Source organism: Paracoccidioides lutzii (genome assembly GCF_000150705.2).
Source record: "Paracoccidioides lutzii Pb01 unplaced genomic scaffold supercont2.1, whole genome shotgun sequence".
Classification (NCBI taxonomy): domain Eukaryota; kingdom Fungi; phylum Ascomycota; class Eurotiomycetes; order Onygenales; family Ajellomycetaceae; genus Paracoccidioides; species Paracoccidioides lutzii.
In genome coordinates, this window is record NW_015440947.1 from 1,019,183 (window position 1) to 1,035,927 (window position 16,745).

At 37.7% G+C, this 16,745-nt stretch overlaps 1 protein-coding gene across 1 annotated transcript; it reads left to right on the forward strand.

Annotated features, from left to right (window-relative positions):
- Positions 1-4,541: 4,541 nt before the first annotated feature.
- PAAG_00280 (rhizobactin siderophore biosynthesis protein rhbD) lies at positions 4,542-6,080 on the forward strand (the record flags this gene model as incomplete). The annotated part of the gene is made up of 1 exon (XM_015843965.1): positions 4,542-6,080. The coding sequence occupies one exon, from the start codon at positions 4,542-4,544 to the stop codon at positions 6,078-6,080; it is 1,539 nt and encodes a 512-aa protein (XP_015700300.1).
- Between the last annotated feature and the right edge of the window lie 10,665 nt (positions 6,081-16,745).

Below are 16,745 nucleotides of genomic sequence, written 5' to 3' on the forward strand. Positions count from 1 at the left end.
TATCAACTGGGCATTATATAGATATCTGGATGACTTCTGCTCAGTCTATTTAGATGACATCTTGATATTTTCCTCAAGAAGCTTATGAGAGCATTGTGAGCATGTACAAAAGATGCTTATATATCTACAGGAAGCAGGCCTGCAGGCAGACATCAGAAAGAGTGAGTTCAAGATGAACAGCATAAAATATCTTGAATTCATCATTGAAGTGGGCAAGGGTATACAAATAAATTCAGAGAAGATTAAAGCTGTTTTGAAATGAGTGACACCTACTACTCTTAAAGGTGTACAAGGATTTTTAGACTTTGTCAATTTCTATAGACAATTCATCAGGGATTTCTCAAAGATTGTAACCTCACTGATGATTCTTACACACAAGAATGTTTCTTTTTTGTGGACAAGCAAGGCTGAGGAAGCTTTTAAGTGTCTAAAATCAATGTTTATCTCTGCTTCAATCCTGCTTCAATTTGATCTTGACTATGAGACTATATTGAAAATGAACTTCTCAGATTATATCTCAAGAGGAGTGCTGCTACAATATGATGAGCAGAGCATTCTACACTCATGTGCCTTCTTCTCTCATAAGCATTCACCTGTAGAATGCAACTATGAGATTCATGATAAGAAGTTATTAGCAATAATTGAGTATTTAAAGAAATAAAATACTGAGCTACAAAGTGTAAAGAAATTCAAGATTCTCACAGATCATAAGAATCTAGAATACTTCATGACTATATGCAGACTAAATGAAAGACAGCTATGTTGAATGGATATTCTCTATTGATTCAACTTCAGAATTGATTACCAGCTAGGGAAGTTGAATGCTGGACCAGACACTTTATTGTGAAGAGAGCAGAACATGTCACAGAGTGCTGATGATGAGAGAATCAAGCAGAGATAAGCTCAACTACTTAAGTTTAATGTACTGACACTTGGAATGGAACTAATAGTAGCTGCTACCAGTGTGAAACCTGAGATGTCTCTTCAAGCTCAATGAAATGAGGCTTACAAAAATGATAAGATTCTGCAGCATCTGGAGCAAATTCTTCATAAGAGAAGATTCAGATTTCCTTCTGAACTCAGCATTAAGACCTTCATCTCTGAGTGCTCTTTAAATGAGAATGAGGAGCTTCTCTTTTGAGATCATAAGTGAGTGCCAGACTTCAAACCTCTTCAAACCAGGTTAGTGTATGAAGCTCATAACTCACCTCTTACTGGCTATCCTGGGTGAGAGTAAATGACAGGAGTTCTAATACATGAGTTCTACTGGCCAGGCTATGCCACTGATGTGAGAAGAATGACCAGGAACTGTCATCTTTGCAGATCAAACACCACATGAAGAGATTGACATCAGGGACTGCTTAAGCCTCTCCTTATTCTTGAATGCATGTGGCAAGAGCTTTCCATGAACTTTATTGTGAACTTATCAAGCTCTAAAGAATACATGAACATCATGATTATAATGGACAGACTGATCAAGGAGGTTATATTAAAAGTAGTTAAGAAAACTGATATGAAGACAGTGACTAGAGTGTTCCTTCACAACATCATTCCTTGACATGACATCTTTAAGGTGGTAGTGTTAGATTAAAGATTAGCTTTCATAAGCATATTTTGAACTTGAGTGTATGAGAAATTAAACATTAAGAGACAACTCTTCACAGTTTATCACTCAGAGACTGATGGAGCTACAGAGTGAATGAATCAGACCTTGAAAATCTATCTATGCAAGTACATTAGCTTTCAACAGAATGACTGATGTGAATGACTCTCTCTAGCAGAGCTGATCATCAATAATAGAGATACTGTCTCAATAAGCATGAGCTCATTCTTTTTAATACATCTTTTCCATGTCTTCTCTATTGATATAGTCAATGCACCTCTCATTGAAATGCCACATAATTCTATTGAGTTTGCAGATGATTATATGAGGAAGGCTCATGAAGTGTTGAAGTGAGCTTAAGTAAAAATGACAGATGCTCAATAATCTCAAGAGAAATATGTGAATAGATGAAAAGACTCAGCTTCAAGCTTTCAACTTGGAGATAAGATCTGGTTGAGCTTAGAGAACATGAGAACTAATTGCCTATGCAAGAAGCTGGACACAAAATACAATCAATATACTGTGCTAGAAAAGATAGAATTTTATGCTTATCAACTGAACATTCCACTCAACATTCACAATATCTTTAATGTAAAGCTTCTACATGCTGTGGTGATAGATCTCCTACCTAGTCAGAGACAAACTGACTGGCAGTCACTCATTATAGAGACCTCAGAAGGACCTGAGTTTGAGATTGAGAAAATTCAAAGTGAATGAATCTACCAGAGGAAAAAGCAATACCTCATTAAATGAGTAGGTTAGGCTGAGTCAACATGAAATGATGTGAGTCTTCTACAAGAAGTGAAGACCTTGAACACTTGAGAGGCCTCTCAGCAGGCAAAATTAGATGTAAAGAGGACTTTAAATAGTTGTAAAGGCCTGCAACAAAGAGGGAGAAGAGAGGTATTATAAAAGGTTGAACTCTTAGATTTGCTCTGGCTGACTGACTCAGCCTAGTCATCATTTGCACATACACACATGATCATGCTATGCAAGCTTGCTTAAGCTTGAGTTCTCATCTCATTCTTTTCTTCCCTTTCTCAAGCAATTCATCCTTGTTATATAGGAGGACTAGCCTCTAGTTCTTAGAGCTTAACCCTTTACACTATCAAATAAAAACATCTACTTCTATTGTTGATCTATGGAAATTGATGAAGCAAATCAAGCAACAGCAGTATCAAATATCTAATAATCTCAATTAGATGATCTGTACAGGGGAAAATCTTACTTCTAATAAAGAGATTCTTTTAATAAAGAATCAGCAGCTTCAAAAAGCTTTTAATCAAAAGAAAAGACATTACAAGCATGACAGGGCAATGAGGTTGCTAGATTCTTTAAATTCATCATTGATATAGTTCTTCTCACCAGCAAAGGTGCAAAGCATTCATGAGAATTTGACAGCCTTAGAGATTGTCAAAAAGAATGTGCAAGCTCATAAGGAGAATGTAAAGCTGCAACACATTATTCTTAAAGAATAGAAGGAGATAAATATCATTCAGCAGAGGATGAAGTAGAAGACAGCTCATCAGATCACAAAACAGCAAAAGGAAATGAATAAGACTGCAAGAGCTGCTCAACAGCAGATTGACAAAAAGCTTAGAGATGAGAAAAAGACTTAGGAGCAAAAAGAAAAGGAAGAATGAGCTGTCATACAGCTACAATCATAATTGAATAAGAAGATGATTGAAGAATTTAAAAATCACCTTTCTAATCAGGAAAGTAAACCCTTGATTTCACAAAGAGTGGCTAAATCATGTTTTCAGAGCCCTGCCAGGGTGCCCATGGATCCACTGCCAGAGGGATATGATGATATTGCAATCTCTACTGATTTAATGACTGCTTGCTTGCTGAATCTGCCTCTACTCAAGATTTCATATTCCAGATGAGTTATTAAGCCAAACAAACATTTACTGAATTAGCTATATATTTTTATATGTAATTTTCTATATATATTTTCATCCTATAATATATCATCTTAAAATCTAATTGCGTTGTTGAAATAATGTTGAAAATATTTCATCATAGTGATGGTGAAATGGCGGGTGTTGGGTGTAAACGGGCGTTGGGTGGTGGATTACGTTATGTATTTACATACTTGTACGTATTTACTTCCTGAGAATATTTGTCCTTGGGAGCAACCACCTTTGTTTACTTAAAAAAAGATTAGAGAGCCGAATTCCAGCAGCGGCTTCCATGATGGTCCTGCAAACCAGTTTCCTTTCGCTGTCGACTTCCTCTGAGGTGGCACTAAAAATACAAATTGGAATGGTTGTGATTATCATGCCTAGAATTATAGGCATGCTTATCATAAGGACTCTTAGGCCCAAGTGCAACCAATGGCTGGTTGAAACCTAGGACTTTTTACTAATAACAGTTGAGCCAATAAAGTGGGCCTTTTTTCCTGCCGGTGTGAGATTGAGGGGGGCAAAAGGGACCCCTGAGAAGCTAACCTAGTTCTTCACCCTTAATTAATAATAGTTATAAGTGATTTGTTCAGAATAAGTAACTAGTCACATAGTTTGGCGAAATGTCAACGATGCACGAGCTCCGTTAAAGCGTTTCTAAACTTAATACGGCAGATAGGCACGTGACTAGGGCATAGCCGGGTATCCACTAACTGACATAATGATTGGCTGTTCAATTGATGTCATTTCTGCTATCCCGCAGGCTCGAGAAGACTTTCAAGACTCCTCTCTTTTATTCCTCCTCTGTCTTCAATACCTGCTGTGCTCACGTTTCTAACTAGATATACTGCTCGCATAACCACTAAGTCCATCAGTGACTCGCATCGCTGTCATTGCGCCCTCCTCTCTTCTCTTTTCGTTCTTTTTGAGGGCGTTTTGAAACCCTGAGAATTCCGAATGTGTATATATAGTACGCTGACCTTCGTCTTATCGAGATATTCTTGGATGCTTGTTCAGCTTCCCCAGCCTCTGACATGTCATCTCCCTCCGTTGTCCATCTTCCCAATGACCTATCCCTCTCCATCACCCCCGTGTTCGGAGGTATCACCTTCAAGTTGAATGAAATGGCCATAGGCACCTCCGTCCTACCTCCTGGCTGGACTATTGTCATTCGAACAGAGAAACGCGACTCTAATCCTAAACAAGAGCATCTCTCACCCCCGCATTCCGTTGGATCCGGTGCAATCCATTCTGGGGAAGCGTCGTTATCGTCCACTCCACCTGGGACACCAACGGAGGACAAGCACCATCATGGCCCGTTCACAAAGCCCACTCTGAACGGCGACTACCTATTCATTTCCTCGATATCCCTTCCCTCTACCAGCGATTTCAAGCCCGCCACTTCGCCAACTCGTCAAATTGCCATGTTGCTTTATGCGACTCTTTGGTGGTATTTCCACCAACCTGCTCCAAGCCGGTTTGTCTCCACCGAAGAGTCCAAATCAACCCCAGACCCTGCAAAACCAAAGGGGGAATGGCGCGTTTATATCAAGCGGCAGGGTATCTTCACCGGAAAACATCTAATGCAAAAGCTGGAACGGATGGGTTTGGTTAGAAGCGAAGAATCCTTCGTGGGCTGCCAGCCTTTTGATGTACACGATGCCACAGGATGGTCGACCATGTTTATAAGCCATCGTACCTTTTGGCAAATTGATCCTCGCATTTTTCTCTTCAAGTTGTGTCCCCAGACGACCGTACCACATACGGTCGAGTTTCCCATCACCCCACGCCCGAGTTCTGGCCCATTTGCTACGGAAATTGCCGGAAACATCAGCGGTTCGGGGCTGATCAGTCCAACAGAAAGTATGTACTACGGTGTCCCCACTAGACACGGGGATCCATTTACTTCCGGGAGTTGTTTACCTACCTTTTTTCCACCGCCGCCTTCGGAATTTATCTTCACAAAAGGAATCCGACATCCTGTCCGCCAGAAACCTCCACGACAAGGTGAAGTGTTTTACACCCGCTATATCCCTAGTTTAGGCCAGACACTGTCATTTCGGGTTCCACTCTTACCTCCCAAGCTCCCAACCGTTTTAGACAGCCTAAAATATTACCACTCAAAATCTAGGAGCGTTGCCTCACTTTCAACCACGAGTTCTGGTGATGCATCTCCAAAGGATTACCCCTCTGATATCGAACTCTTGTCCAAATGGATGAATAATCCTCGAGTGAGCAAAGCCTGGGGTGTTGCCGGGCCCCAATCCGTTCAAGAAAACTTTCTCCGTGATCAACTCAACTCTCGACATTCCTTCCCTGCTTTTGGTTGCTGGGATGGCCAGCCGTTTGGGTATTTTGAAATATACTGGGTAAAGGAAGATCTCTTGGGAAGATTGGTACCTGGGCCGGTTGGCAACTATGATCGGGGTATCCACTGTCTTGTAGGTGAGGAAAACTTCAGAGGACCGCACCGGGTGCCAGTTTGGCTCTCATCCTTGGTTCATTTCTGCTGGCTGGCCGATAGTAGGACGGAAACTGTAATGATGGAGCCAAGGGTCGACAACACAAAGTAAGTCGAATCTATCCTTTCTGGATCAAGCCGACATTATCAGTGACCAGTCATGGTGCCTCCTCCGATTCCCTTGTTAATTCCCTTGTTAATTTCATTTGAGAGCAGACTTATCTCCTACCTCCAGGATGTAGGCTTTGGCAAGGATGGTGAAATTACATTTCCCCACAAACAATCGGCTCTGATGAGAATTAGGCGCGAAAACTGGGAGGCCCCGGTTTTATAGCCGTTCTCGCTTTTCCAACCTCTAGACGCCCACCAGAGCAGTGATAAGAAAACGTAGACAAATAATTATACGTGCGCCTGTTGGTGGGTGTCATGCCACAGGAGACCGTTGGAAAATTTACCTAAAGGGTGCACTTCATTCTAGAGTCCGGAGAGCCCGGCGTGGATTCCAGTTGCTTTTTTTGTGAACAGCTTAAGAGTGATATATAAAGTCTGTGCACCATTGATGCACAACTCTACCAACACCTTACTTATGATTCCCTTAAATATTCTGAAAAGCATTAGATAATATGTCCCCTCTATTTCTCCTTTAAATTCATCCTCTTAGTTGTGCAGCCCTACTCTTCAGCAGTGAGTAATTATTGAATCAAGATAAATCTTATGCAGTCTCTCTGCTTATGATGAATGACAGTTTGTAATTAAATGCATAGCAGAACTTACGAATTATAAAGTGTCAGGCCTATCCGCCTTCTTATGTAATCCACACTGTATATAACTTCCGCGTAGCTAGTGATCGCTTCATAATCAATCAAGCAATCTATCCTTCACAGGTTATGAGACCTGTTTTGCGCAAATAACTGCCAATTCAGAGAATTCTTGCCAAATATAGTGTATATTAATCACTGCTCACTTCATTCAATATAATATTGTCTTATTTTATGTCAATTGATTGATTTGACATACTCTTATATTATTATTTTTTTTTTTTTTCTGTGTTCAATCTGTTCACTTAGCAGGTGAAAAAAATCTACAACTCACTAATTTTTCAGTGACTGATCACACAAGAACATGTCAATCTGCTCAATCAAGCTTATAGGCAAGAATTTCACTGAATAAGATTACTCCATTATAAAAAAGATTAATATGACATGACAGAATGTATGATGACTCACTCATGATTGTGATCAAGTCAATTCAGTCAATCTGATCAATCTGAAAATGATCAGGGGCCCTGAGCTCACTGACCCCCCTAGGGGTGTTCAAGAGTTTCAATATTGGACCCCTCAAAACATCTGATCAGCAAGCTGGGCTGATTACAGCCTCTACCACAGTGAGGCTGGTCTGCTTATATTGTGTCAAATATGCTGATTCAACTTCTTCAGAAGATGGGATGGAGACACCTACAGTGATCTCTAACTCACCACTGACAATCAACTCTGAAGAATTGCAACTAAGGAGATTGAATCTTGAATGTCAAAAGATTGATTTAGAATTTCAAAAATAGAAGCACAAAGAATTGCAGCTTCAACTTCAATTGAAGGGGCTTCACACTCAGAATGACAGGGCTGTGATGTCTACAAATTCACTGGCAGATCAATCATCAGCATGGAATCTGAACTTGAGGTCCTGAATGCAATATAATCTCTATGACTCAAATAGCTGTGTCAGCAAGACAATCAGCCAGTTCAAATAGGATACTAAGTATGTCATCAAGCTGAATGCTCTGGTCAGATCTTTGAATTACCTCTCCTGGCATGTAAATATGAAGGCCAAGCTAATTGACACTCAATGCTAGATTATATTGAAGTACAAGTAAGTCAAAATCCCTGATGAGGACTCTGAATGAGCTCTTTTTTGAGAGGTCAAAAATTGCTGGCTTTACACATTCATTTTAAACATGTTGGCAACCAGCATTAGGCCCTGTTTTAATAAGTATGATGAGAGCAGAATCACTTATTCTCTTTGATATGTGATTGAGAAGGAGTTCTCCATTCTAAGAACACAGCTCTACAGGGAAGTAGTCCTGGTGTTTACATCAATGAGTGGTATCCAAGTCACTGACATACATACATTTTTTGATAAGTTCAATGACATTATTATGAAATTGAAAATACTTGATATTTTACTCTTAAATGACATGATATTCCACATGTTTTATTCTGCACTTCTCAATATATGGTGAAACTATGTGCAAAAGAAAATTGAGAAGGTACAAGAATCTAAATCAAAGTCTGTCATGTTGGATGTTCATTTGATCATAGAGAAAATACACTCTCAATTGAACTCCTTCAAAGAGATCAAAAAGGCTGTCTAGATGACTAATTCTTCAGTTAATGTGGCTCAGGCTGAAAATACAGCTGTGAGTTCCAATAATAGCAGCAATGTCCAAAATAATTTGACCTGTAAGGGCTGATCCAGAGAACACAGAGACTATTGAATGAGTGAATGTTCAAATTCTGACCTCTCAATCTGCTTGGAATGTGAGCATCATCATGGAAGGCTCTGCTGAGCAGCCAATTCAGATAGTGCTACTGAAGAATGAAGAATCACCAACACAATGAGAATAGAGAAATATAATAATAAAAAGAGTAGTGAGGGCAAAAAGACCTCATCAACTGCAAATAACAGCTCTGAGACATTTCAAATGATGAATCTAGTGCAGGTCATTGAGGTGTCTATGTACTCTATCAAATCAATTATCAATTCACTCATTATATGGGATAGTGGGGCTAGATGTCATATTGCATGTGATCAATCATGATTTTCTCAAATAACAGAGATTAGTGGCTCTATGATTCAAGTGGTCAATAAGACTACTTTGAAAGTTCAAGGAATTGAAGTCATCTACATCTTAATCAGAGAAAGATTAATTGAATTTGACCACATCTATTTGATGCCAGACTTATCTGCCAATCTCATATCTGCTAATTTATTAGAGCATTAAAGCTATATTCACTGTGATTTGCAGGTCAATACTGGAAATGTAAAGGGTTAAGCTCTAAGAACTAGAGGCTAGTCCTTCTATATAACAAGGACGAATTGCTTGAGAAAGGGAAGAAAAGAATGAGATGAGAACTCAAGCTTAAGCAAGCTCATATAGCATAATCATGTGCGCATGTGCAAACAATGACTAGGCTGAGTCAGCCAGTCAGAGCAAATCTAGGGGTTCAACCTTTTATAATACTTCTCTTCTCCCTCTTTGTTGCAGGCCTTTACAACTATTTAAAGTCCTCTTTACACCTAATTTTGCCTGCTGAGAGGCCTCTCAAGTGTTCAAGGCCTTCACTTCTTGTAGGAGACTTGTGTCATTCCATATAGACTCAGCTCAATCTACTCATTTAATGAAGTATTACTTTTTTCTTCAGTAGATTCATTCATTCTGAATTTTCTCAATCTCAAACTCAGATCCTTTTGAGATCTCTATAGTGAGTGACTGTCAGTCAGTTTGCCTCTGACTAGGCAGGAAATTCATCATCATAGCATGTAGAAGCTTTATATTAAAGACATTGTGAATGCTGAGTGAGATATTCAGTCAGTAAGCATGAGATTCTACCTTTTCTAGCACAGTATATTGATTGTATTTCACATCCAGCTTCTTGCACAGATGATTAGTTCTCATGTTCTCTAAGCTCAACCAGATCTTATCTCTAGGTTGAAAGCTTGAAGCCAGGTCTATTCATCTATTCATGTATTTCTCTTGAGATTGCTGAGCATTCATCATTTTTACTTGAGCTCACTTCAACACTTCATGAGCTTTCCTCATATAATCATCTGCAAACTCAATGAGATTACATAGTGTTTCAACAGAGAGTGCATTGACTATATCAATGAAGAAGATGTGAAAAAAATGTATTAAAAAGAATGAGCTCACATCTGTTGAGGCAGCATCTCTATTATTGATGACCAGCTCTGCTAGAAGGAGTCATTCACACCAGTCATTCTGTTGAAAGCTAATATACTTGTGTAGGTAGATTTTCAGAGTCTGATTCATTTGCTCTGTAGCTCTGTCAGTTTCTGAGTGATAGACTGTGAAGAGTCATCTCTTAATGTCTAATTTCTCATACATTTAAGTTCAAAACATGCTTGTGAAAGCTAATCCTTGATCTGACACTACTGCCTTAGAGATGTCATGTTGAGAGATGATATTGTGAAAGAACACTCTAGTCACTGTCTTCACATCAGTTTTCTTAACTGCTTTTAATATAACTCTCTTGGTCAGTCTGTCTGTTATAATCATGATGTTCATGTAACTTTTAGAGTTTGGTAAGTTCATGATAAAGTTCATGAAAAGCTCCTGCCATATGTGTTCAGGAATGAAAAGAGGCTTAAGCAGTCTCTGATGTTGATCTCTTCATGTGATGTTTGATCTGCAAAGATGGCAGTTTCTGATCATTCTTCTCACATCAGCAGCATAGCCTGGCCAGTAGAACTCATGTCTTAGAACTCCTGTCATTTGCTCTCACTTGGGATGACTGGTAAGAGGTGAGTCATGAGTCTCATATACTAACCTGGTTTGAAGAGATTCAAAGTCTGGCACTCACTTATAATCTTGAAAGAGAAGCTCCCTGTTCTCATTTAAAGAGCTCTCAGAGACAGAGATCTTAATGTCAAGTTCAGAAGAAAATCTGAATCTTCTCTCATAAAGAATTTGCTTCAGATGCTGCAAAATCTTATCATTTTTGTGAGTCTCATTTCACTGAGCTTGAAGAGACATCTCAGATTCCACACTGACAGCAGTCACTATTGATTCCATTCCAGGTGTCAGTATGTTAAACTTAAGTAGTTGAGCTTGTCTCTGCTTGATTCTCTTATCATCAGTGCTCTGTGGCATGTTCTGCTCTCTTTGTGATATAGTGTCTGGTTTAGCATTCAACTTCCCTGGCTGGTAATCAATTCTGAAGTTGAATCAATAGAGAATATCCATTCAATGTAGCTGTCTTTCATTTAGTCTGTGTGTAGTCATGAAGTATTCTAGATTCTTATGATCTGTGAGATTCTTGAATTCCTTTACACTTTGTAGCTCAGTGTCTTATTTCTTTAAACACTCAATTATTGCTAATAACTTCTTATCATGAATCTCATAGTTGTATTCTGCAGGTGAATGCTTGTGAGAGAAGAAGGCACATAAGTGTAGAATGCTCTGCTCATCATATTGTAGCAGCACTTCTTCTGAGACATAATCTAAGAAGTTCATTTCCAATATAGTTTCATGATTAGAGTTGAATTGAAGCAGGATTGAAGCAGAGATAAACATTGATTTTAGACACTTAAAAGCTTCCTCAGTCTTGCTCATCCACAAAAAAGGAACATTCTTACATGTAAGAATTGTCAGTGAGGTCATGATCTTTGAGAAATCCCTGATAAATCATCTATAGAAATTGGCAAAGTCTAAAAATCCTTATACACCTTTAAGAGTAGTAGGTGTCACTCATTTCAAAACAGCTTTAACCTTCTTCAGATTCATTTGTATACCCTTGCTCACTTCAATGATGAATTCAAGATATTTTATGCTGTTCATCTTGAACTCACTCTTTCTGATGTCTGCCTGCAGGCCTGCTTCTCATAGATGCATAAGCATCTTTTGTACATGCTCACAATGCTTCTGTAAGCTTCTTGAGGAAAATATCAAGATGTTATCTAAATAGACTGAGCAGAAGTTGTCCAGATATCCATATAATGCTCAGTTGATATATTTTTGAAACATGCTCAGAGCATTGGTCAAATCAAAAGATGTAATCAGTCACTCAAATAGCCTGTATCTGGTTCTAAAGACTGTCATCCACTCATCACCTTCTGTGATTCAAATCTTGTGAAAAGCTGCAATAATATCCAGCTTAGTGAATCATTTAGCCTGTTCAATTCACTATAGAGTCTCATTGATTAATGATAGAGAATATCAATTCTTTTGAGTGATTTTGTTAAGAGCTCAATAGTCTACACAGAATCTTAGCCCACCCTCAGGCTTCTTCATGAATAGTACAGGAGTGGCTGCAGAGGAGTTGCTCACTCTAATAAAACTCTTATCTAGATAATCTGTAAGAGTCTTTCATAAAGTCAGTAGTTCCTCTCAAGACATATTATATAATAAGCCTCAAGGGGGTTGTTTTACACTATCATTGATCTTTTTAATCAGTTCAATCCCATGATCTCTATCTGGGCCATAAAGTGGAGGTAGAGTGTCAGCAGCTTTCTTATCAAATATATTCAAAAACTCATGATAATGTTCAGGCAGCTTTTCTATAGGGTCAATCTTTGATTTCACTTCTAGAGTCATTTGAATATCAGTCAAACTGACAGTGAAGATCTTGATGTTTCACTTCTCTCAAGTGCTCACAAGCCTAGAGAAGCTTATAGCAGAGATGGAAATCATATCAGCTTTTGCATTTGAACTAGACTCTATCTTTATGTCACTCTCTTCAAATCTCACAATTCTTTGATAAGAGATTACAGTCGCCTTTTGCTGGGCCAGCCAGGGGTTGCTTAAATACATATCATGACCATGTAACTCATTCACCATATAGAGAAAGGCTTGTTCAGTTATGTGACCACCTATATCAATTCAAATGCCAGTCACTATGCTTGTGAAGAGTCTCATGGAGTCTTCAAAGCCAGTCATTTTAACAGAGGGAATTTTAATGCATGAGAGCTTATGCTTATTAATGTAGAATTGAGAAATAAGACTATAAACATTACATTCACTGTCTATCATTGCTCTAGTCAAAAAAGTATTATCTACTAGAGCATTGACAGTGAAGAGTTTGAATATTATCTTAGATTTAAATCTTCTTCATTGCTTTCTCATAAGCTTCTTATTTTGCTCCTTTCAGTATTTTTTGATTGAAGCTACTCTTTTCTCAAATCCTTACTCATATCCACATTGTCATTGTCCAGTACCGGCTTGGGGATCATCTTAGCTATTGTGGGGGTGGTAGAGTGTCTGAGAGGTTTAAACAGACAGCTCTTAATCATATGATCTCTGGCTTTGCATCTCAGGCACAGGCCTTGCTCTCTTCATTGATTAATCTCTGTCTGATCTATCAATTTGACATGGCAGGCAATTGAGGTCACAGCATCAGAAGAGAGATTCATCAGATCATCAGTGAAAGCTTGAAACCAGGTTCATTAGTCAAGGACAGCATGACAAAGTAGAAAGTGTGGATTAGATGTTGTATAATCTGAAGAAGATCTGCTCTTGCAATGTTTAGACCACTGTCTTAAAGTCTTAAGCTCAGAGAGTTGATGATCAACTAATCTAAGCTCCTTGTGGTAATTCTCATAGAGAGATGATTCCCTTACACCCATCATGCCTTCCTTCAGCTCCATGCTTAGAGTGGATTTCAAATACCTCTTTTTAATGTGATCATCTCATCTTTGACAATCAGCTTCCAGCAGTAGCTGATTAAATTCAGACAGAAGATTAAAGAGAGCTCTTCTACTCTGTTGTAGATTGTTGAGCTTTTGCATAGTCTTTTCCTATTGTGCAGAATCACTAAAGAGTATATGTGTCTACTTCAGTAAGCTCTCTACTGTGAAGTTGATCTTGTTCTTATTATTCTCAATTCAGAGGTAAACTTGAGCTGCTGCCATTTCTTTCAGTCTTGAATACACATATCAAGCACATTCCTCATTATTACCTAAAGCTTTTCCATTGACCTTAAGTTTTGATTGAAGCTTTAGCTCTCACTAAGGGTAGTGCTTCAGATTAGAATCATCATACTTCTTGTAGTTCAGTAGCTTGGTCTTTGATCTTCTGACTGCAATAAGTAATTGCAGATTCAATTGAAAGAGAGTTGATGTCAGAGTGTTCAAAGCTTGTTGTAGATTAACTATTTCAGCTTGCTGAGCTGCTATTAAATTTCTGTTCTCACACTGAACCTGTTCCTGTTGTTGAAGAAAGGTCATTCATTGTTATTTGAAGCTGCTGAGGGCATCTCTGCTCATTGCTTCATGTTGATTTATTTATGTATTTGTTGTACAAGTCTGCTGCTTTATCTCATTCAGCTAGACATTTTCAATGTTGCTCATTCATTTGTTAGTATGATTGCTAACTCAGTCTATTCATATACCAGTGCTATCACTGAACTTCATGATGCAGGATTTAAGGCTTTCAATAGTCTATTATATGTCAGCACGTTTGCTGAGCTTCATGATACAGAATTAAGACTCTCAGTGGCCTATCAATGAAAGAAGTGAAGCAATTCATAATGTAAAGGGTTAAGCTCTAAGAACTAGAGGCTAGTCCTCCTATATAACAAGGATAAATTGCTTGAGAAAGGGAAGAAAAGAATGAGATGAGAACTCAAGCTTAAGCAAGCTCACGTAGCATGATCATGTGCGCACGTGCAAATGATAGCTAGGCTGAGTCAGCCAGCCAGAGCAAATCTAGAGGTTCAACCTCTTATAGGAAATTACTTTGAGATAATAGTATCTATAGGAAATGACATCTTCTATGTGAATTTGAATTTCAATAATATATATGTTCTATCTGACATCTTCTCTATGTTTAAGAGTATTATGAATGATCTGAAGCTTAGATCACTGGCATACTTGATGATTCTAAAGCTCAGAGTGATTTCAACAGATTATGATCTGAATGCTGCATCAATAGATTTTTTCAACTGTGATGACATGGAGCAGCTAATTAACCTGAAGAATCTGAATACTGATATCTTTATTTTGTCCTCATCAATCTGACTACCTGCTATTATACTAAAGCAGCTATCAATTGATGAGAAGAATCTAATTAAAATGTTGTAAGAGCTCTGTTTTGAAATTGTCATCATTAACTCAAAGAAGCTCTCATTCTGCACTATATGTGTTAAAGCCAAGCATAAATATGCAAGTTATAAAAACACTCCACTACACTATGTCACCTGCAAAGGTCTTAATATCTGAATGAACCTATTTAAGGGTGGAGAAATGCTTGATAATAAAAAAGATACATCATCTTATGCAGATAAGAAGCTTGTGATGATGATCACTGATGATGTCACATGAATGCAGTAGACCTTTCTATTGAAGTGCTGCAATGAGACTCTAAAATATATACAGACCTTCAACCAATTTATAAAGAATCTACTCAATCATGATGTTGCAATTATTCACTCTGACTGCAGTAAGTTGAATTCAAACACTGCAGTCATCTATATGATGAGTGAGAGTATTAAATGAGAATCAATCCTGTCTTACACTCCGCAGCAAAATGGTGTATCTGAATGTTCTGTTGACCTGATTATCAAAAAAGTCTGAACATTATTAATAGATTTCTCCTCCTCCCTCCAAATGTAGGGTGAGGTGATAATTATGATGACCAAAATACTTAATCTTATGTCAACATCAATCAAGCTCTATAATGGTATAGAGGATCTAAATCTGAAGCTGATTACTTCATATGAAGCTTGGCTCAGGGTCCTGCCCTCTGCATATAGGATTCGCCAATAAGTGTGCAAGGCTTATTTAAAAATAGTGCTCAAGCTGAATATGAAAATGACCTTACAATCACAAGAGCTTATATTTACAGGCTATGATAGCTTTACTAATTATAGATTGATCAATCCTTCTAATGATTATCTTTATATGTCAAAAGATATGATATTTCAAGAAGATCTTTATTTGACAGATTCTTTGACCTTGTCTGAGAAAGATGTCAAGAACATGTCTTTCATTGCTCATGTGACTGCAATGATAATCCTCTTCACTTAATATGATTTATCAACAGATGATTTCATAGTGAATAGGGAGTTTCTATCTGTCTTTTCAGTATTTCTACATTTTACAAATAATTAATAAATAGACTATGAGATTACTGTGTAGATTCTGACATTTTTGATGTAAAACACTATTATCCTCTCAAAATCTGCTTTAGAGATAAAGAATTCTTCAATACTCACTAAGAATATTACTTCAGTGAGGAAGGTCTTAGTAAAGAATTTCACTGACAATTTGACTGATATCTCTGCAGACTCTGAGATCACTGGCTGACCAGTTTCAAAGAACTTCACTCAGGCTCAGATGTCTACAGATTGGAAATATTACTTCCATGTCTGCATTAAAAAGATTAATCATCTCAAGTAGATTGATGCATGGCAGCTAGTTGAAAGAATCTCAGATATGATAATTCTACATGATCAATGAGTATTTGACAAAAAGATTAATAATATGAATAGAATTGAATGATATAAGATCTGTTGAGTAGTCTGCAGCAATTATCAAGAAAAGAATGTCAATTATTCAAAGACATTTACACCAGTTGTATTAGTCTCCATCTATTGAATACTTATGACAATCTCAGTATTCTGAGAATGATATGTTCTGCAGATCAATATGATTATAGTATTATTAAATACCTAGCTTCTCATCAATGAATATATATATATACATCAACTTACTGGGTTCTATGAGGAATGTGACAATCTGATATGTGAATTGATGCAGAGACTATATGACTTGAAGCAAGCAGCACTATTATGATATAAGAAGCTGCAAAAAATGCTATTGGAAATAGATTTTCATGTCAGTTCTCATGATATTAGTTTTTTCATAAATGATGTTCATAAGATCTATATAATCATCTATATGAATGATGTTCACCTATACAGTCTGAATATATTAGATATTGAATAGACAAAAGTCCAGATCACCACTAATTATTAGATCAAGTATGTGAGTGAATCAAACTGGTATTTGAGTATGAAGATTGATTAAGATGCTAAATCATTATCAT